The sequence below is a fragment of the Gekko japonicus genome, unplaced genomic scaffold, assembly GCF_001447785.1.
Source record: "Gekko japonicus isolate JY-2015 unplaced genomic scaffold, Gekko_japonicus_V1.1 scaffold2815, whole genome shotgun sequence".
Classification (NCBI taxonomy): Eukaryota; Metazoa; Chordata; class Lepidosauria; order Squamata; family Gekkonidae; genus Gekko; species Gekko japonicus.
Window position 1 is genome coordinate 57,108 of NW_015166507.1, and position 22,557 is coordinate 79,664.

General features: G+C 53.0%; 1 protein-coding gene across 1 annotated transcript; it reads right to left on the minus strand.

Moving 5' to 3' along the window:
• Window positions 1-419: 419 nt before the first annotated feature.
• Window positions 420-22,516, minus strand: LONP1 (lon peptidase 1, mitochondrial). The gene is made up of 18 exons (XM_015412233.1): window positions 22,203-22,516; window positions 19,439-19,527; window positions 15,570-15,689; window positions 14,800-15,022; window positions 14,579-14,640; window positions 13,062-13,191; window positions 12,896-12,979; window positions 11,088-11,308; window positions 9,647-9,785; window positions 7,323-7,501; window positions 6,051-6,138; window positions 5,839-5,961; window positions 5,416-5,532; window positions 4,354-4,494; window positions 3,648-3,813; window positions 3,189-3,397; window positions 1,404-1,568; window positions 420-799 (listed from the first exon to the last, which is right to left on the minus strand). Exons 1-18 carry the CDS (start codon window positions 22,284-22,286, stop codon window positions 635-637), a joined length of 2,505 nt encoding a protein of 834 aa, XP_015267719.1. The 5' UTR covers window positions 22,287-22,516; the 3' UTR covers window positions 420-634.
• Between the last annotated feature and the right edge of the window lie 41 nt (window positions 22,517-22,557).

Genomic DNA, 22,557 nt, shown 5'->3' on the forward strand with positions numbered 1-22,557 from the left:
GCAGCTGCAGTGGACACGCGCATCCCTTTGGGGGCATCCACACGCCGCTGGATGGGACACACTGTTGCCAGGGCCAGCCACTTACTCCTCTTAGAAGTGCCCAGGAGTTCAGTTCAACCAGTTCACACACACATTTGTGGACCCCCTCCCCCCGGTTAAACTGGCTTTACGTTCCCTGTGGATTTAAACAGTCTGTCCTGTCCGCAATCCTGTGCAAACAGACCCTTCACTGCCTGGCCAGAGCCACACTAGTGCAACAAACACGGCTGCGGGGAAGGTCCTATGCAACTTCGTGATGAATTTTCGAGAGTGCTCAGTGCTGCTGAGTGAACTGGGCACGAGGCAGTGGAAGCTGTGATACAACTCATTTCAAAACAGCAGGAGAGACGGAAAAATCCCAAACCGACTGCCTAGGATGTCACAGTCCTGTTTTAATTAACATTTCATAATTGAAATAATTTGGTATGGAAAATGCTGCTTGGGGACACTAGCAAACCAAGCCACAGTGAGGGGGCAGTTGCTACACAGCAGCAGTCTCCCAGCATCCTCTCTGTCCAGCCCAAGCCTCCCGGCGCCTGATCCAGAAGGCAGGTCAGGCTGGGTCCTGTCCGAGAGCGGCTCCAAGCTACAGAGTTCACCCTCCTGCAGAAGCCAGCTCAGGGAAGACAATGTCAAAGATTTCATTATAGTGCTCCACAAAATGTACTTCCAGTCCTTCAGTGATGAAATCAGCAAGGTCAGAGTAATCCTTCTTGTTTTCAGAGGGGAGGATCATGCAGGAGACGCCAGCTCTCTTGGCCTGGAAAAGAAAGGCAGACTCTGGGTCACCTCCAGAGAGAAAGGGAACCCCAAGCCCTTCAAGTTAAGTGATGGTTTCTGGCCACTGCTTTAAGGGCAGCCACAGCCCTTTCTGAATCTCCTAGGCTAATTCTCGTGTCCTTTCAAACTGAACATCTTCACTCAGCTCTGGTTGAGGAGGTCAGAAATTGTGCAGCTTGGCTCACTTGTCAAAGCCCCCTGAACTCATTTCTTGGCCTGAAGATCGGGGTGTGTGTGTGTGTGTTTGCAAGTGGGTGGCAAGATTCCCCTCTTTTCTTAGCAGAAAGACGTGCTGACTTCCATCTCATGTCACCTTTATTGGGATCCTGTGGCTCAGGGATGTGCTCTTTTCCAAGCCAGAATGCAGATTCAAGATCTCTGAACAACTCTGCCCAGTTATCTAGAGCTCTGCTCTGGGGTTGAAGTGCATTGCAGGATCAGACCAAAAGATTCTTTGCTGGAATCGCCACAAAGGCCCCGTCACCTACCCTCGGATACTATCATGGGGCCGTGGGCTGCCAACAGCCATTCAGTGCCTTTCCCCCCCCCCCCCCCCAAAGAGAAGGGATGCTGGTTTGCCTTACCGCAATGGTCTTCTCCTTGATTCCCCCAACAGGGAGGATCTTCCCTGTCAGCGACACCTCCCCAGTCATGGCCACATTTTGCCTGGCAGGCCGATGCATTGCCAAAGACAGCAGGGCAGTGATTATCGTGCAGCCGGCACTAGGTCCATCTTTGGGGGTGGCGCCCTACCGGGAAGAGACCAACAGGTGAAGAGCTACATGCATGAGCCCAACGGTGAGGCCAAAGGAGTTCAGACATTGCAAAGCAGGTGCTTTATCACTAGAGCCACGAGCTCCCCCCCCCCCCCCGGGAAAACTCCATGCTTTAGTTGGCCCTCCAAGGTCGGTCAGGGCTCTGCCACCAAGCACTATACGCTCTCTCAAGAGGTGTCAAATTCATTTGTTATGAGGGCTGGATCTGACAACAGCATGACTTTGTTGGGCCGGGCGTGCCATAAAGCATAATGCCAGGTACCGGAGATACAAACTTTATAAAGGACAGCCGCTGGTAAGCCCCAGTTGGTGTGTCCTTACTGCAACACCTGAGGGGGTGCAGAGGAAAACCCACACGGGTGGACTGGAGAGCCAGCACTGCAGCACTGGGCAAACGCTCCCATGCTGCTGGGCTGCTGCAGATGAGGTTGTTCCGCCATGCTGAAGCCACAATCAGAGTGGCTCCGCCCACTCCCCTCGAGTGACACATAAAGTAGCTGAGTGTTGTAACCCCCCCTGCTCCCAAGCCACCATGGAAGGGAACTGGAAAGACAAGTTGAACTGACCCCCACCCCCATCTTCAGAAGCGGGGGGGGGGGCAGTGGCCCAGGTCCGAGGCCAGAGTGGGACCCAGGCCAAGAAAAGCCTGAGAAGCCAGAGATGCCCGTGCAGTAGCGACCAACTGCAGCTGAGGATGCCAGGCGTTCAGGCCAGAGCTTGTCAGCAAGCCGTGCCACCTCCATGTGGCGGCGGCAGCAGCCCCAGACCCAAGGCCGCCAGATCGGGGGGGGGGGCAGCCACTGCATGCACCAGGCCGCACATGTGGTGGAGGACCCGGGCCACCTAGCAACCAGTATAACCGGAGATGGTCAGCACCCCCCACACACACACACACGAGGCAGCAGCCACTTCCAGCTGAAGGTCACTAGGTGGTCCATGGGGGAGGGAGGCCCGGCCGCCAAATCATGTCCTCGGTGGCAGGACTGGGGCCCTGGAAGAAACTGCCGAATAACGCCCACCCCCCATAGGCTAAAGCACAGCCACGGCATGGGGGGTGCAAATATGGCAGCAGCGTTGGCCACCGGCAGGCCCCGGCAGACAATCATCGGCACACACCCCTACACAAACATGCAAACACTGATCCCCACGGCCCTCCAGGACAGCATCCCCAGAGCTGCAGGCCGAGTGGAGAGGTGTGTGGCCTTGTCTTGGAACCCTGAGCTGGCATGAAGGCGGCGGCGGCTCCCAACTTACCAGTGAGGCTGCCACTATTAACGCAAGGGGTTCTGCTTGACTACTGCGGATGAGGTTGTTCTGCCGTGCTGAAGCCACAATCAGAGTGGCTTTACCCACTCCCCCCTCCAGCAGCCTCCTGTTCCCTCCCGTGCACTAGTTGCTCGCGGGCAGGATAAGAGCAGGCCAGTTCAGGCCACTGGGCCTTCGGTGTGACACCCCTGCTCTATGCTAAACAGCTTCAAAGCTGAGGGCTGCCAGCCCAGGGACCAGGAGCCACCCCCGGCCAGCCAGATCCTCCCTCCAAGCTGTTTTTGTCCACCCTTGTGCCAAGCGGGCACCTGGCAGAGCCGCACGTACCTCTGGCACATGCAGATGGATATGGGAGGTCACCAGGAAGTCATTGGCTGGCTCCTTCTGCATCAGGAAGGCGCGGGCGAAGGTGTATGCGATCTTGGCGCTCTCCTTCATCACATCTCCCAGCTGCCCCGTGACCTCCAGGGTGCCCTCCTTGCTCTCCTTGTCCTTGGGCCTTCGCAGGGACGTCTCGATAAACAAGGTGGAGCCTCCTGCAAAAGCAGCAGGCAGGAATCCCAAGCTGGGGCGCAGCATCCAGGCTGACCTCAGCTACAGGCCAATCCAGGCTCGGTGGTCCCCGCAAACCGGAAAGGAACTGGTGGGAGCAGCTCCTGGGCCGAGGAGTCCAAGAGCCCCTCCTGCCCTCCCCCTCCTCTTCTCATAGTCCTATTTTAGCTGCATCGCTAAGGTCAAGGGGAGGATCTGAACCCTGGCCCCTCCACTCCCAGCTTCAGCCCTCACCCATGGCTGTCCAGGCGAGGCCCATCACCACCCCGGGAGGGGTCACGTCGTACATCCGATCCACCGTGAAGATGGGCTTCCCCACAAAGTCCTGCAGGTTCTCAGGCGTCACCTCCACCTTCTCCGCTTCTCCGCTGACGATCTTGTAGGCGGATTTCCGAAGGACCTGAGCGAGAAGGGCGGGTTAAGGCAAGAGGCAGCAGGGGGAGGAGGGGGGAGATTGGATTTATACCCCACCCTTCACTACCCAGGAGTCTCAGAGCAGCTTACAAACTCCTTTCCCTTCCCCTCCCCTGTGAGGCAGGTGGGGCTGAGAGAGCTCTTGACAGAAACTGCTCTTTTTCAGGAACAGCTCCTCAGAACTATGGCTTGCCCAAGGTCATCCAGCAGGTGCAAGTGGAGGAGTGGGGAATCAAACCCGGTTCTCCCAGATTAGAGTCTGCGCACTTAACCACTACACCAAACTGGAAGCTCAGGCCCTGGGGGCTGCCTGTCCCTCCCCCACCTTCTCCACTTGCTTCTGCAGGTTCCGGACGCCGCTCTCCCGGCAGTACTGCTTGATGAGGACGGTCAGCACTTCGGGTGTGATGCTGGCCTTGGTCTCATCCAGCCCACACAGGGCACGGGCCTGGGGGACCAAGTACCTCTGCGAAGGGGACACAGACAGAAGCCCTGGTTACCAAATGCAGGGCAGGAGGAACCCCACCTTCTCCACTTGCTTCTGCAGGTTCCGGACGCCGCTCTCCCGGCAGTACTGCTTGATGAGGACGGTCAGCACTTCGGGTGTGATGCTGGCCTTGGTCTCATCCAGCCCACACAGGGCACGGGCCTGGGGGACCAAGTACCTCTGCGAAGGGGACACAGACAGAAGCCCTGGTTACCAAGTGCAGGGCAGGAGTAAGAGCGGCTCTCCCCTGGGCAGCTCTTGGCCACAGCGGCCGCCACCTCCCCCCACCTGAGATGGAGCACCTGGCGGTTCAGACTGGGCAGCCGCCCTCCCCTCCCCAGTTTCCCTGCTGGCTAAGCAGTCCTTGCATCTCCTCCCCCACAGGCCATATTCTTTGCTCAACACCCCAGGCTGACCAACTTCTCTCAGCCACCCCCTTGTGTTGTTTTGTCTCTGTGTCGGGGTCCAGACAGTGAACAGAATTAATCAACTCCCCAGTATCCCAGCAGCCAACAGTCCATCCCCCCTCGCTCACCCCAGCTAGGAGATCGAGGGGGGGGGGTCTGAGGGATCCGGCTCGCCATGCTCCTTCCTGGACTGATCACCACCCGCCCACCCCGTGCCTGGGACAGGACGGCGAGTCTGGGCTGGGATCTGGCAGCAGGACTTTCAGACCCACCACCCAAAGCCCAGCAAATACCCCTTCCTTGTCTGTTTTCAGAAGTCTTAACACATTTCTTCCTGCGTAGATGCAGGGGTGGGGATCGGCCTTATTAGGTCCACGTGAAGCTGCCTTATGTGGACGGAGACCATCGGTCCACCAAGGCCAGCCAGTCAGCCCTGGCTATGCAGACAGGCTCTCCCGGGTCTCAGGCTGTAGGTCTTTCAGACTGCCTCCTTTTAAGTGGAGGTGCTGCCGCAGGGACTGAACCTGGGATCTTTTGCATGCCGAGCAGAAGCTCTCCCACTGAGCCACAGCCTGTCCCTGTGCCTCCAACTCCACGGGTGGCCTCAGGTGGGCAGCTCTGGGTGTTTCCAGCCTCCTCCTCCTCCTCCTCATCAGTCTGGCCCCATTCTGGCGAGTCTCTCTGCCAGGCTTACCTCCGCGATGGCCAGCTTCTCTTGGGCAACGTAGCCGGAGATGTTGATCACTTCCATCCTGTCCCGCAGGGGCTCTGGGATTGTTTCTGTCACGTTGGCCGTACAAATGAAGAGAACCTGGGGGTGGGGTGAGAACAACAGCCTAATCGTCAGGCCCCGCCTCCCTGGGACTCTGGCTGGGACCACCTTTCAGGTCAGCCCTTCTGGCTCCCTCCCCCGTTCCTCATCACTCCCCCGGGAAGGTAGCGGCTCCCTCGAGCAGAGCAAGGATCCTTCCAGCACGGGCCACTCGACATCAGGCCCGGGCCTTGCTCTTGGTCCTGCAGCTGCTCCCAGGAGACAGCCTGCCCTTCCTCCCTTCCCCGCCCTCCCACTCAACCAGCACTGCAGCACACACACACCCCGGAGGAGAGGACTCGGTACCTTGGATAAATCCACGGGTACATCGAGGTAATGGTCCAAGAAGTTGGCGTTCTGTTCTGGATCCAGCAGCTCGAGAAGCGCCGAGGAGGGGTCTCCTTGGTAGCCTCGCCCTATTTTGTCCACCTGCGACACAGAAGCAACAGCCCCTCCTGGTCAGGGGGGGACCCGTCCACTGGGTCACCTTTCCCGTGGGGGCCTCGGCGCACAGTTACCTCGTCGATTAAGATCAGGGGGTTTTCCGTCTTGGTCTTCTTCAGGCACTGAATGATCTTCCCCGGCATGGCGCCGACGTACGTCCTCCTGTTTGGCCGCAGACCAGGCGTGAGAATCAGACACCAAACCGGCTGGCAGATTTCAAAGCATTTCATAGTTCCTTAGGCTGGCAACACTCGTCCATCGAGAACAGGAAGTGAGACCATGGCAGATCCCTTTTCAGGAAGGGGCTGCCCCTCCCGCACGAGTGAGATTCCTCCTGCCACCCCCCCAAAGAGGCATTCCCCCCCCCCCCCCCCCTCCTGGGAGGGACTCTCACGACTGCTACAGATTTAAAGCAACTGATCGATTAATGGGACTTTGAATGGATGACTGTCCTGGCATCAAACAAACCAAGGGAAATGAATCTGTCCTCTTCTTGAGTAGAATTCTGAAATCCCCACCTCCCCTGCAGTGAACAGGCATAGGCAGCCGGCTGGGACACAGAAGTGGGCCCAAAATGTCTCTCTCGGGTCAAGAGGGAGGAGGAAGAGGATGCCTGGGGACACCTGATAGCAAATCGGGACTCGGGCTCTGAATGGTGTGTGCAACTGCCGAAAAATCCGGACTTGGCTCTGCTGCTCAATAATGCTACACATTTGCTCAAAGGGAAAAACAAAACGGAAGCTTGTTCAGTGTTACCTGACAGGAAACGGCTGCATTTTATGAACCGGAGAGGGGAAGCAGCCAGGTCCTGGCCCAGCGTCTGAAGCCACAGCCTCGGGGGTGGGGGTACCAAACTGATGTTCATGTCAGACCAAAGAGGTGTTCTGCTACTGGGGAAGGCAGTGAGCCTGGCTGATGCTGAGCGACTAGCTGCGAGTGGGGCTGTGCTCTCTTCGGGGGGATCCAGTTGAGACCATGTTGCCGCTCTGGGGCCTGGCGATGCTGATGGAGGAGGTCATTCCCAGGGCTGCAGGACCCACGTGGAGGAATGGCCACGTGGGCTGAGGGATCTGTAGGGATCCCTTCTTCCGCAAGAATAGCCCCATTCAAGAAAAGAGTCTCTTTCGTCCTCTTGTCCATTCTCTTCCCAGCCCTCCAATCGGTAGAGATCCTGCAAAGCCAGGAGTGATCCTCCCACAGACTGGGAGAGGCTGCAGGGACACAGGAAAGCTTCTACAGATGGACAGTTTGGAGACACCCCAGTAAGTGACGTGGACCCCACTTCGTGTCCTGCACTAATGGCAATCCCTTGGAGGAGGAGGAGGGCAGGCAACCCAAGCACGCACCTGTGTCCTTTGATCTCTGCTACGTCAGTCATTCCTCCGACGCTGAAGCGGAAATATTCACGGTTCAGGGCCCGGGCGATGGAGCGGGCGATGCTGGTCTTGCCGACCCCCGGCGGGCCATAGAAGCAGAGGATCTTGCCTTGCGTGGATCCTCGGAGCTGGCTGACTGCTATGAACTCCTGCAAGGGACAGGCACCCAAACTGGTTTGAGTGTATCCAGAAGGCACAGATGTCTCAGGCCGAGTCCCTGTGACAGCCCCAGAGACCCTGTATTGTGTGAAAGGACCGAGAGCTTTTACGTAAGCAGTGCCAGCTCTCCCAATGAGCAGATGGAGATGCCCTGAGCGCTGGCAGAAGTTACCGAGATCAGGGTGCCCCTCGCCAACTCTGTCCCTCAGTGGAGGCTCAGAATGCTACGGGACATGATAACTCAGTGGTCAAGAACCTGCTTTGTGGGCAAAAGGTGTAGGGGTCCAGCCCCCCCCCCCACCTCCAGTTAAAGGCTCACAGGCCCTCACGCCACACAAGGCAGCTCTCTGTGTTCAGAGCACATATCTGAACTAGTGTTCCCTCTAAGCTGAGTTAGTGTGAGCTAGCTCACAGTTCTTTAGCCTCTGGCTCACACCTTTTTGTCTCAGCTCAGGAAGGATAGCTTCAGCGCAAACTAATTTGTGCAGTAGCCAAATTGCTCGCTCACAACTTTAATGCCAGGAGCTCACAAAGTAAAATTTTTGCTCACAAGAAGACTCCGTGGCTTAGAGGGAGCATTGATCTGAATCCCTCCTTTGGACCCCACGGTGTCATTTTTAGAGGGCTGTGCCCCCCATTCTCCCTCAAAGTTTCAGAGTGACTCTTTGCCCCTGGCTGCCTCACCCCTCTCTGCATTTTAGAACCCCAATGTGGGGTGGGGGGACTACTATGCACCCAATAACTGCAAATAACTTTTTTTGTATTCATTGTAATCCAGCGTTTTAAGAAGTTTAACATCATGTTTAGTCTTTCTTGCCAGGCTGTTTTCTGGATTTGCATATTCAGTTCCCCATTGAAATTTGCCTCAATGATAGATCTGTAATCAGATTTCAGTAAATATCATCATTGTTCAAGAGCTATATTAATGAAATAATGCCAGATCTGATACATATCAACCATATGACTCTTATTTTTATTTAGAAGAATAGGAAGATATTGGATTCATACCCCACTCTTCACTACCCGAAGGAGTCTCAGAGCGGCTTACAATCCCCTTTCCCCTCCCCACACACAGACACCCTGTGAGGTAGGTGGGGCTGAGAGAACTCTGAGAGAACTTGTGACTGACCCAAGGTCACCCAGCTGGCTGCATGTGGAGGAGTGGGGAATCAAACCCGGTTTTCCCAGATTAGAGTAACCACTACACCAAACTGGTCCTCTTTTATACCCTGCCTTTCTCCCCAGAGGGGACCAAAAGTGGCTTATGTCATTCTCTTCTGATTTATCCTCACAACAACCCTGTGGGGTGGGTTAAACTGAGAGGGGGGGTGCCTGGCCCAAGGTCACCCAGTCAGCTTCCAGGTCGCAAGTGCAGATTTTAACCTGGGTCTCCCCCCTACGCCGTACTGGCTCCCTGCACCACAGTGGCCTGCCATTTAAATATCAGGGGTGCCCTCTAGTGTCAACTGTATGGATGCAAGTGGGTCAAATGCCTGGGGTTTGCTAACCCAGATTCTTTCCAGATTCCTTGGGTCGTGGGGCAGCATGCACCATGGTCCCATGCTCACAGATTCCTTTTCATTGTAGATATATAAAGGTTTGTATGAAAACAATATGTTACTGGCTTGCATTCAACGTGTAAAGAACTTGGCCATGTCTTAGAAATGTGAAGGGGGAAGTTTAACAAACACTTGAAGCTGCCTTCTCTTGAGCCCGACAGGGAGGCAGCGCAGGAAGTGCGGCCAGAGTCTCTTGGGGGAAACTGAGACCGATGAGCACCTCAGTTCAGTTGTGTCTCATCCAACTCTCCAGGTCTCACCCCCAGGAAGGGCCTTGCCCCAACCTGCCACCTGCAATCCTTTTGGCCTCAGACCTTCAGCACATAAAGCAGTGAGTACCCAAGCCCCCTCTCTGTCGGAGGCCCTTGCCCCAGTCTTTAACAGAGCAAAAAAGTCTCCTCTGGGGGACCAGAAAAGGCCCCTTCTGTGGCTTGGAGGAAAAGAGATGGCCATCCCACACTTCCCATCTTCCAAGCCTTGACTGACACAGGGTGATGGGGCGGGAGCAACAGCCGTGGGTTCCCTTGGCCACAAAGGCCCCTGGGCTGCTCCAGCACCGGCCAGGCTGCCACTTACCAGCACTCTCTTTTTGACATCCTCCATGCCGTAATGATCCTCCTCCAAGACGGCCTGCGCTCGGGCCAGCTCCAAGTTCTCCTCACTGCACTTGCCCCAAGGGATGGATGTCAGCCAGTCCAGGTAGTTGCGGGTGACACTAAGGAAGCCGACACAGAACATCAGCAGAGCCCACGGGAAGCGCCCAGCTCCAGAGCAGCAGCAGCAGAAAAAAGGTTTGGTGCAGCCAGACATCAAACCACTCACGGGAACAGCAGAGCCTCATAAAAACCTATGAGCAACTCTTAAGAACATAAGAGCCCTGCTGGATCAGACCAGTGGTCCTTCTAGCCCAGCATCCTGCCTCACACGGTGGCCAAGCAGTTCCTCCGCAAGTCCAATAACAGGGCACAGAGGCTGGGGCCTTCCCCTGATGTAGCCTCTGGAACTGGTATTCAGAGGTTTACTGCCTCTGAACATGGAGGTTCCATTTTGGGCACCAGGATTGATTGACCTCTGCGCCACGCATTTGTCTAATCCCCTTTTAAAACTGCCTCTGCCTGTGACCACCGCTACATCCTCTGGCAGCAAATTCCACAATGACTTGCTGAGAAGTATTTCCTTCTGTCTCTCCTGAATCCACTGCCCATTAACTTCACCAGTTGCCCCCAGGTTCTAGGTTTGAAACGAAGGGAAAAAATCTTCTCTATTTACTTTCCCTGCTCTGTGCATTATTCTATAAAGCCCTGTCACATCCCCCCTCAGTCCCAGCTTGCCGGCATCCTGTTTCTCACAGGCCTCAAAGAGGCCACAACCAGTGTTCCCTCTAAGCTGAGTTAGTGTGAGCTAGCTCACAGTTCTTTAGCCTCCGGCTCACACATTCTTGTCTTGGCTCAGGAACAATGGCTCCAGAGCAAACTAATTTATGCAGTAGCCAAATCGCTCGCTCACAACTTTAATGCCAGCAGCTCACAGAGTAGAATTTGTGCTCACAAAACTCCGCAGCTTAGAGGGAGTATTGGCCACAACCAATGGGCTTCTCCTGTTCTTCGATTGCCAAAGATAGGCAGCCTCTGTACACAGAACCTCTTATTTAGTTACCCTAGCGAAAGGGCATTTAGGCCTAACAGCAGCTCTGCTGGATCTGACCAAAGATCCATCTAGTTCGGCATCCTTTTGCCCCCCAGTGACCAATAGGATACCTCCAGGAACCTAACAAGCAGGGGGGTCAACATCTCGGTCCAGTTGCCCCCACATACACACACACACACCAGCATGTGTGCCTGGCAGATGCTGGGACTTCCTGGGTGGCCTTGGCTTGGTCCCTGTCCCTCTCGCCTGCCTCCAGGGTGGAGGAAGACGACCCTCCTGTGCTGCCCTGAGTTAGTGGGAGGAAGGGCGGGAGGAGACAGTGCCCTCGTGAGGAGAGCTAGGCCGCCTTCTGGCAGCGAGGGAGGCTCACTTGAACTCCGAGGAGTGGTTGTCGAGGAGGCCCAGCTTGTTCAGCTCCTCATCGATCACCTCCATGATGTGCTTGGGCACCACCAGCTCGTTCAGGCGCTCCCGGAACTTCTCCTCGATGGCGTCTTTGTCCTCCTTCTCCAGGCCGAGCTCCTTCTTGATGATCTTCAGCTGCTCTTGCAGGAGGTACTTGCGATGAGTCTGCTTGATCTTCTCCTCCACCTGCAGAAGAGGGAGGGGTTGGGCCACCTCTTCCAGCAGGCCTGCAATACCCCACCTGCAACCTGACCAAGACTCCAGGAGGGGCATCAAAGCAGCTGGGAAAGGTATAGAACTGGGGTGTGTGTGTGTGTGTTTCAAATTAATCTAGGGCAGTGATGCTCACTCAGTGGCTCGGGAGCCGCCCTTGGCCTTTCTGAGCACCGTTCCTCAGTGTAGCACACATCCCATGTTCGAGGAAAGGGGCCAGTTCCTTGGGAAACTGGAATCATTTCCTCATTGCTGTGGGCCTAAAGACAACAGAACTTGCCCATGACAGTTATATGAAGGCTGTGCAGACTCAGGGGTTTTACGTTCCAGGCTGGGTCAAACAAATGCAGCTGAATAAGATCACAGAATGGGACACAGCACCGTTGAATGCTAGCCTGTTTTTAAAGAAACCCTAGTAGTGGGGAAAGATAATGCTTAGATGCTCAGAGGTACTCTGATCATTAGAAGGAGAATATATATTATAGTTCACACAGGTTTCGGGTGCTGCCCGGGGCAGACAGCAGCCACGTGGCCTTTTTGGTCAATGGCTCTCTGTGAATGGGGCTCTCCACAACCCACAGACTCGAGTGCCGCTGGTTGTTACACTTTTCCTAGGGCAGAGAGCTCAGGGCTCTTCAGCTGAGAAGAAAGATGATGGGTGGAGGAAGATGTAACAGAGGCACATGAAATTACACATGGTGAGGAGGGGGGGGGGGACCTGATCTCCCTCTCCCGTAACACTACAACTGGGGGAGATGGCAAGAGATTCAAGACAAGCAAAAGAAATGCAGAATTAACTTATGAAACTCACTGACACAGGGTGTAGCAATGCCAATGACTCAGGCGGCTTTTAGAGAAAGGCACGGAACAGGAGAGGGAGGTCTGGCAACAGTCGTCAGCCAAGGTATCTCAACAGAGCCTCCATATTCTTCGACAGGAATACCTCAAATGCCAACCGCTTGAGTGGGCAGGGGAAGGCAAACCACAAGGGAAGCTGGCCTCTGCTGGACTTAACAGACTATACTTGGTCTGATCCAGCTGGGCACCTCTGGTTTGCTCAATCTTCAGTCCCAGCAGGACACCACAGACCAAAGCCACCCCCCCCCCCTTAGGCCCTTCAGAACCAGTCCCTTATCCCAAGCTCATTCCTGACCCCTCCACATCTTCCTCACTCCTGGGGAGCCAGCAAAAAAGAGGAGAAGAAGAAGGAGAAGAAGAGATTGGATTTATACCCCGCCCTTCACTTGGAGTCTCAGAGTGGCTTACAATCTCCTTCTCTTCCTCTCCCCAGAACAGACACGCTGGGAGGTAGGTGGGGCTGAGAGAGCTCTTTCGAGAACTGCTCCTGAGAGAACAGATCTGAGAGAACTGTGACTGACCCAAGGTCACCCAGCTGGCTGCATGTGGAGGAGTGGGGAATCAAACCCGGTTCTCCCAGATTAGAGTCCGCCACTCTTTAACCACTACACCAAACTGGCTCTCTAAGAGAGGCTCTGGGGCATGGGGTGCTGGGCTCAACACCTCCAGGCCACCAAGGGACCCTCTGCTTCCGGTGCTCACCTCCCGTCCAAGCCGCTGCTGGAGCTTGCTCAGTTCATACTCTTTCTTGAGAAGAGACAATGCTTTGTATAGGCGTTTGGGAATCTGGAAGAGAAAAGGCACCTTTGTTTGCACTCTTGCCGTGCAACAGGCAGAGGCGGGAGGGGAACTGGGGGCTGCTCCTCACCTGAGTTTCTTCCAGGATGTCCTGCAGCTCATGCGACTCCGCCCCTGTCAATGCCGCCCCCATGTCACTCAAATAGATGGGGTTATCTACCACTCTCTGCCCAGCCTGCATCATCTGAAGCACAGACTCTCTGGAAAGACCCAGCGGAAGGAGAAAGAGGGGTCAGAGCACAGCCATCCCTTTGGAACCATCGCTGGATCCTGTCCTGCCCCTCTGCTCAGCCCACGTCCCTCCAACGCAGGTGGCTGGAGGAAGGCACCACCATTCGCTGAGCAAAAGGGGGGGGGGAGAAGATACAATCTGAAACACGGGTTCTCAATACAAGCGCTCGAAACGCCTCACAGGCTGCACTCGACAGAACTCCAGAGAGAGCTCTACAACCTTCTACTCCTCCCTTGTGGGGCAGAAAAGGATCAAACTTCATGCCTACCCACAAAGTGGCAGATTCCCAAGGTTTTCCTGACCAGCCAGACACACGGCTAAAAGCTAAGGATGTCTACTGATTTGTTCATTCCCGAGACAGAAACCCACAAGAACTGTAAATGATAAACCACCCCACCGAAGCGCGCTTTCCTTATTCAGCCACTGTTTTTCCCAAGCTTTCTTACACGATTCTCCCGGTGACTCAAAAGAGCACCAGTATGGAGGGTCTGATGGCAAGCAACCACAACCAATTGAAGGACGCGGGTCAGTCACTCACCTCCAGTGGAATCTCACAGGAAACAAAGGAAGCTGCCTTATACCAAATCAGACTTCCCCCCCTTGGTCCATCCAGGTCAGTATGGTCTACTCAGACTGGTTCTCCAGGGTCTCGAGCAAAGGTCTTTCACATCACCTATTGCCAGAATCCGTTGACTAGAAATGCTGGGATTTAACCTGGGACCTCCTGTATGCCAAGCAGGTGCTCTAACACCGAGCCGAGCCCCTCCCTCAATGAGAGATTGACATGGATTGACATATCAGTCTATGAGAGTCAGCAGCACGTCGTAGCAGTCAGTGTTGAACTAGGAGCAGGGAGTTCCAGCCTCTTGAGCCCCCGCCCTGCAATGACGTTCATTGAGTGACCCTGGGCCAATCACGCTCTTCCAGCCTGGCTGGATGTCAGGATACAATGGAAAGGAAGACTACAGATATTGCCTGGCATTCTTTGAAGGAGGAGGAGGATGAAAAAGTGTGAGATACGCGTAGATCAGGCTTGTCACGAACTGCCTGCAGGGAAAAGTGACGGACCCCCTAGCAGAGAGACCTTTTCAAGATCCTCTCGCACCACGGAAAGGCTTCCTGAGCCAGAGGAATTGGGGCCTCAGGTTCCAAACCTATTGGATGAGGATGGGCTCCTTGCCCCCCCCCCCCGAGGTGCCAGAAACGCCTGCCAGTGAGGCTCTCTGCACCTGTTTGCAAGACTCAGAAAACACCCGCATCAGCAACTCCAAGCCAAACTGTGTGTGTGTGTGTTAATTTTTATGAGCAAAAAACCCACCACACGCTTAACATATTGGGGGGGAGGGGGAACAGACCTGTAAAGGGGATTCAAGGCAATGATGTCCCGGATGGTCTTGACAATTTCCGCCGTGAGAGCCTGCAGACACACACCAAGGGCACCGTCAGGGCCCAGAGGGATCTTCTCCCTGCCTCCCCTGGTGCCCAGCCACAAACCCTCTGAAGTCTCCCACCCGCAAGGCCAGGCCCGCGGAGGCCCTGGTGCTGCCGGACGTCCTGCCCAGGCCCCCTCACTCACCTTGACCTCTTCTGTCATCTCGAAATCCTCGTGGGCCACGTTGTCCACTTCGACCATGAGCACCTCGCTTGGGGTCGCCTCCAGGGGCTGCAGCATTGGCTCCGGCACCTCTGGCTGCTCCCTGGCCTCCCGTTTGGAGTGTTTGTGCTTCCTGCGGGGCTTCTGCCTGCCGTCAGCGTCAGCCTCTTCCGGGTCCACCTCCAGCTTCCTGTTTATGCGAATCCTGCAGCCCAGGAGAAGAGAGGGGGAGCAGGCTCAGGAAGGGGGGCTGCTGATGCCTTGGGAGGTTCCAGTGTAGTTCTGGGCTGGGCTGACCTTCCCACTGTCATAGGAGGGCACCTGGCAGCCTTCACAAATGCAACACACAGAATCACAACGTTCCCATTCCGACTCTGGCCTTGCTGCCCCACCCCAGCACACTATGGCTCAGTCAAGAGCATCCCTTACTCCCCAGGGGTCAGGAACGGCAGGGCCCTGCCAGAGGAGGGCGAGGGGCATCTGTGCAATGACCTTTCAGGCCACCGTGGCTCGGGCTCAACATCCAAGCACACCAGGAAGTGCAGGGCTCAGCAGTCAGCAGGCTGCGTCACAGGGCTTTGACATCCAGCCGCACTTTGGCCCTTGGCTGATTTTGTAACCGCTCAGTCTTTAACTGCTGGGAAGACCTGGCCTGAGAGTGGGAAGCCTTCCCCGTTCAGGCAACGTCCTTTCTATCCTGCCTTTCCTCAAGGGACATGAGCTGCCAAGGGGCCATCGACCTTGGGGCTTACCTCCGGTGTCCCATGACAATCATCCGCAGCCTGTCCCCCAAGTCCTGCATTTCGTGGATCTGGACAAAAGTCCCCATCTGGTAGATTTCCTCCAGGCTCTCCACCACATCTGACTCATTGCTGGAAACAGAGAATCAAAACAGGGTCTCATTGGGCTGAAGGCGCAGAGCAGAAGGGCCCACCCACCCCTGCTCTCCTTTGACAAGCACAGAATCTGCACTTTTTAAATGACTAGTTGCCCTTTTATTTCCAGGGGCACAAAACTCTCAGTGGGCTTTGCACCCCAATCACAGAGATCTGGATGACACAAGGCAATAGCCATCTTCTCCTGTACCTTCCTGCCTAGCGATTCGGATCACGGTGAGAAACCCTCCTGCCTGTCCCATGAAAGAGGGCCCATTTGGTGGCAGCCCCACGATTATGAACAACTTCCTTGGGGAGGTGAATCTGGTTCCCTCCCTTCTGACCTTTAGGAGGTAGTTGAAGGTAGTTTTATTTAAGACTGCATTTGACTAATTCAATGTTTTAATTTATTGCCAGTCCTAATTGGAGATTTTAAATTGTGGCACTTCCACGTATTTTTATAATTGTTGTTTTATTTACATTGTTCACCGTCTTGGACTCCACAATGTAGAAAGGCAGTTAACCAACATTATAAACAGACAGCTTCGAATTTTAGGAAAGCAGAGAGGTGGGGCAGAAAAATTTACAGATTTTCCAGCGCTTTATTTCTCCACAGGACATTTCCCACTTCGAAGATCTGCTGTTTTGTAAAACTAGCAACAATTAGTGGCTTCCCCTGCTGAGTCCGTTATTTGCCATGCTCAGCAGTTTCAACAATGCCATTAATGTTTTTCAGGTGATTATTCCTGAGAGGTAAAGCATGAGAGAGAGCAAGCAAGAGAGCGCTATTGCTACACACTCTGCTAAAGACATCATCTGAGAGTGCCTCTGCAGGCCACAGCCAAGTAATGCAAGTAAATAAACAGGAAGGCTGGACAAAAGGGGCCTCCAGATAGTTTGGCCTTGAGGTATCTAGTAGAGAAGCCTGGCTTATGGCAACTGATATGAGAAATATGTCAACTGGAGGCCGAAGCAGGGTCAGGAAGCCCTGGAGAAAGACAGGAAGAGAAAACAATCCAAAGATGCAGTTTGCTGGTTAATGACTACACCATTATATACCTGATGACTGTATACCTATTAAAACTGATCTATCAATTTCACAATGAAAAGTAACAAAAATGGGTTAACAAGGTACACAGATCTATTAAGTGTACATTACTTAAGAGTATTTAGCAACGAGAAAAGTACCCTTGCAGCTGCTTTTTATAAAAATAAACTAGTGAGTTGAATTGTGGGACTGCAAGATGACGTTAAAGATCATCGTAATGCAAGGTAATTTCTGGAAAACACAAATATGACTATTTCAGAATTCAAAGTCCAGTTCTCTGATATCCAACTCCTTGCCTGAGCACCTGTATGGGAAAGCAATTTAATCGACCAGCAAAATACTCTCTTGCAGTTTATAAAATGTCCGCATAGAATTAAGTGCTGCTACTTTACATTTTTAAGTTACTTAATGGTGAAGGTTTTGTGTATATAAATACTAACAAGAGCAAAAATGGATGTAAAGATCCTTTACCATCATTAATGTTGTGCTATACATGAGGTGAATCCAGGATTATGGCTATTGTGCTCCTCTTGCCAGGGGACCAATACTGAGGTATTGAGAAGCTGACGATCTAAGTGCAAAATTATCCTGACAAAGAGCCATAGCCTAGGCCAGTGGCTCCCAACCATTTCAAGTATAAGGACCCCTTTGCAGCATCAAAAAAATTGTGGAAACACCCCCCCGATAGTAGTTGTATTATTAGTATCCATTGACTGAAAATACAAAATAAGGCCCTGTCCACACGAGGGGTTTTGGGCCGGGAGTGGGCCGGAGCAAACGGGCGCGATCCCACTGCAACATCTGGGCAGCGTTGCACACCCGTCCCCGATCCGGCCCTTCCCCCGAAGAGACGCATCAAAAATGAACCACCTACTGAGGTGGTTCATCCACAACGGCCGCATCAAGGCCGGCCATGGGATCGCCGGCCCGTCTTTCTGCCGGCGCATCCCCGGCTCCTGCCTGAACTGCGCATGCTCAGACATGCGCAGTTTGGCAGTCTCCCGTTCCCCTTCATCGCTTCCCAGGGAATGCGCCGTGGCTCAGGGGATCAATGTGATCCCGCCACAGCGTGTTTCTTTTGTGTCCCCCCCATGTGGCAGGGGCCTAAGAAGATCAAAATGACATATTCTCAGTATGCATATGGATTCACAGACCCCTTGCAGTAACTCCATGTACCCCAACCCCCACTGGTCCCCAGTTGGAAATTACTGGCCTAGGCAACATATATTTTATTGATTTGTAAAAGCAGGAGAGGGGGTGAAAAAGCAACCACAAATCTTTATACTAATCCAGATTAAAGAAATCACCTGAGTAGCTACACGGGTCAAATAAAAAGAAAAGCTAAAATTATGATTTGTATGTCTCCTGGCACATGGCGGAAGTGCTCTTCCAATGCCCAATCCAATATGGAGCTAATAAGTGCTGCAAATGATGACGTGCCCCAGTGGCCTCCATGGACAAGAGTTGGACGCTACTGAAGCAGGTCAGGGGGACAGCCACGCCCACAAGTTCCCAAGGGTGCTAAAATTGTGAGACAATCCTATGCAGAGTTACTCTAATCAAAGCTCATTGATTTCAGTGGGGCTGTGATTGAAGTTGCTCTCCCTTGGATACTGCACTCTTAGGGGGTCAACAGGTTCAGTGCCCTCAGGGTTTTTTGTAAATTTTAGACAAAGTACATGCTACACTGTCCTTATAGCTTTGAAGGTGTTACTAAAAATAATAATAATCATTTCCACATAAAGCTTTGAACTGGTCTCAAAAATAACATTCGAACCATGCTTGATTTGTTTTCTTCCATAATCAAATATTTCAGCTCAATTCAAGGATTTGTTATTTTGGAGAACCAAATAATTACTACAGGATATATTTTGTAAACAAGGATTTTTAAAAACAGACATGACAAAGCAGATCATGCCACTGGAAAATCTTCCAGTTAAAATTTTTCAGGAAAACCCACATCACTGCAACTCGGTACGTAACTCGGAACCAGTGTTCCCTCTGAGTTGCTGTGAGCTAGCTCACAGTTTTTTAGCCTCCAGCTCACACCTTTTTGTCTTAGCTCAGGAAGGATGGCTCCAGAGTGAACTAATTTATGCAGCAGCCAAATCGCTTGCTCACAACTTTAATGCCAGTAGCTCACAAAGTAGAATTTTTGCACACAGGAAATTCAAGCATTTGTTATTTTGGAGAGCCAAATAATTACTACAGGATATATTTTGTAAACAAGAATTTTTAAAAGCAGACATAACAAAGCAGATTTGGGCCACATAACAAAGCCTGTTTGGGCCACTGGAAAATCTTCCAGTGAATTTTTTTCAGGAAAACCCACATCACTGCAGGGAGGTAACTCGGAACCAGTGTTCCCTCTGAGTTGGTGTGAGCTAGCTCACAGTTTTTTAGCCTCCAGCTCACACCTTTTTGTCTTAGCTCACGAAGGACAGCTCCAGAGCAAACTAATTTATGCAGCAGCCAAATCGCTCGTTCACAACTTTAATGCCAGTAGCTCAGAAAGTAGAATTCTTGCACACAGGACTCCACAGCTTAGAGGGAACACTGCTCAGAACAGGTTGCCTTTTGAGATACAGAAAGAAAAGCAGAGCCCCCCTGCCCTGTTCCATTGCACAAGGGGCCCCACGCCAATCAGCAGAGCAGGCAACTGCAGGCAACGATAAGTCTCCAAACGGCTGCTACTCACTTGTCATCCTTCTTGAGAAAGACTCCGGCGTAGGGCTGGGCCAGGCGGACCTTTCTCCTCAGCAGCTCCACCAGCTTCTTGTTTTTCACCTAAGCATGAAAGCAATGCTGTGAGACACAATGAAGGATCTGGGAGGCAGGTAGATGATACACAGGTCTCCTATGGTCTTTTTAATGCTAAGAAAAAGGAACAGTGCTCTCCTCCAACCTGGATCAAGGGTGATGCTGAGGGACGGGGAGGAGGAAGAGTACAACCCTGTCCCCGATGCTGTTTTCCCCACACAAACCAGCCCCCTCCCCAGCTGCCATGAGCCCGTCCATGAGGGAGGGGGTTACATACAATGTGGGTGCTCATCGACCGTGATTACCCTGTTATATATGGAACCTCCATGTCTGAGGTCACACACCTCTGACTACAGATGCTATAGAGTAGCACAGCAGAACTGTCGCTTTCATATCTTGCCCGAAAACTTCCAAGCAGCAGCCAGTTGGCCATTGCTGGCTGCTGGCAACATGGACCTTTTTTGTGCTGTAATCGGACATTTATAAAATTCTTATACCAAGAGTGTTCCTCATCCCAAAAAGTGATTTCCACTTGGCAAGGCTAAACTGCACTGAAGGCTTCGCCTTAAAAGAGCTTCTGTGACTAGATTTAAAGCTTCATTCCCCCCCTCCCCCAACAGGGAAGGCTTCTGTTATCACACCAGATCTTCAGGGAACAAAGGAAGGAACTCTGCAGGAGCTCAACTACAGCTCTGCCAAATTTTTCTCTTTGCATATGCACTGCTATCTCCTTGCCCTGTCACGCAGTGGGATTTCTTAGTAATTGTGCCCTTGGTATACCCTGGGGTTATCAGTGCCTTTGAAGCAAACCCTGGGGCCTTTCAAGCAGGATTGTACAAGGCCAGCTTTACAAGGACACACAGAGACCCATCTCAGGCTTCAACATCACCAAGGCCACAGCATCACACTTGACAGGGAACTAACAGTGAGTTGCCCCTCCAACAACTCTACTGAAGAGCTTTTTAAAAAGTTTCCAGAGATGAGCACAAAAGATTATGAAAGATGAAATTCCATCAAATTACTAACTTGAGTGTCATGTCCTCAAATCCCAGAACATCTCCTAGGCAACAGGAGGAAATGAAAGCATGCTTTTCCTGTAGGGGCCAAGGGGCACGACAAGTACCAACTAGTTTCAAACCAGATTCATCCACCAAGCTTGTAGTAAAGATTAATGCATGCACAAATGGATTGGTCTCCCTCACAATGAGACACCCCTTTCTAACCGATTGCCTCTTGTAATATGACCGGCAAAAAGCAATCCTGGAAACAACAAAATAATCACCAAATCTTCCACACACGCACACCCCCCCCCAAAAAAGACCTTGAAGCTGCACTAAGAAGGCAACCACTAGATTTTCAGGGTGGAAAACAGAACAGAAGATTTATGACTCGGCTCAAGGACCCTGCCTTCAAAAAAAGTCAGGTTTCACTCTGAACACACAATTCCTGAAGCCACATCAAGCTGAAGTGATATGTAAAGTGAATGGACAAATCCAACAGCCCAGGATCCAGGGGAACCTCCAACTCAGCCTTAAAGGCAGCAGAGCAGGCAGCTTTACAACACACATCAAGCCTCACTATGGAAATATGACTGGAGGAAACACCAGTTCAGAGACAATTTCCCAGCAGAGAGTTGGGTTAATAGCATTCGTAACTGGTGGCTGTGCTTCTAAACAGAATGTTTCTCCACAAATCAATTTCTTTTGATCCCAGATCTATTTTTGAAATCACTTTCCCTTTCATTGGCTTTCCACGCCAGTTTTTAACCTCCCTCAGATTCTGGAATCATTTTGGGGGGCAATGACTGATTATTTATACAACGCCAACACTATGAAGGAGTCAACAGACACAAAATAAACTGCTCCCCAATTTAGGCTGGGGCAGTGATGAGAATGTCCCGACCTGGATAGCCTGATCTCATCAGACCTTGGAAGCTAAGCAGAGTTGGCCCTGGATGGGAGACCTCCAAGGAATACCAGGGTTGTGATGGAGGCAGGCTCTGGCAAACCATCTCTGAACATCTCTTGCCTTGAAAACACTACTGGAAGACAGCTATGACTTGACGGCACTTTCCACTTTCAGCAATGAGAATACCTCTAGCAAGAGCAACCAGAGATGGCAATCTTCTGCGGGGACTTCCACAGAGAGCTGTAGGTCTCTTTGCTAAATGTGTGAGCCTACTGCTGGGCAGCTGCTCTCCAGTGTCTCAGGCAGAAAAAAGGTCTTATTTCCTGACGAGTAGTGGTTTGGCATACCCCCTCCCTCCCCCATCTGAATTCAAAGGCCAGAGCGTGAGTCTGGAACCTCTGGCATATAAAGCACAGCACTGCCAACTCTGGGTTGATAATTTCTGGAGATTTGGGGGTGGAGCCCAGGCAGAGTCCTCAGAGGAGTTTTATACCACAGAGTTCACCCTGTAGAGCTGCCATTTTCTCCAGGGGAACTGATCTGTGTCGTCTAGATCTCCAGGACCTACCCAGAGGCTGGTAACCCAAAATGCACGTCGTCTGCCAGGGATCCCACCCAATATAAGTTTTCTTCTTGTGCAGAGTTAAACCCTTTGGCCCATCGATTTGAACGGAAACAAAACGGGTCTCTTCCAACGTAGGCTACCGTCGCCTCCTTGCGACCCTTTGTGCCTTCTGCCAGACAAGCAAATACCGGCGCACGGAGCCCAGGCCGCCCCCGCCCTGCCCCCTCACCTCAATTATCTTGATGAAGCGGGGGAAAACGGGGTTCCGGGTCACAGCGACCAGGGGCACGTGCGGGACGTGCTCGGGGACCATGAGCGGGGCAAGCGCCGTCACCACTGGGGGGCCGCTCGAACCGTCGCCGGGGAGGCCGCCGCCTTCCTCGCCGCCCGCTCCACCCTCCTCGCCGCCCTCCAGGCCGTCCTGGCTGCCGCTTCCCCCGGGCCCTCCCCTGAACAGGAGCTGGAGGCCCCGTTGGGACACCACCCAGGGCCCCGAGGGCTGCCCGCCGGCGGCGAGGGCAAAGGGCGGCGGCCTCCTGGGCCCGGGCAACCCGTACAGCCGCCCCCGCCGCCACACACGGCCC

What these genes read in the sequence shown, in the direction of transcription:
- LONP1 (XM_015412233.1), bottom strand. Translation starts at nt 22,286, where the DNA reads ATGGTCCCCGAGCACGTCCCGCACGTGCCCCTGGTCGCTGTGACCCGG. An exon ending in GCCTTGAATCCCCTTTACAG is followed by an intron (nt 13,192 to 14,578) that starts GTCTGTTCCCCC and finishes GGGTCTTTCCAG; the next exon opens with AGAGTCTGTGCTTCAGATGA. An exon ending in AGCAGCGGCTTGGACGGGAG is followed by an intron (nt 11,309 to 12,895) that starts GTGAGCACCGGA and finishes CCTCTTCTGCAG; the next exon opens with GTGGAGGAGAAGATCAAGCA.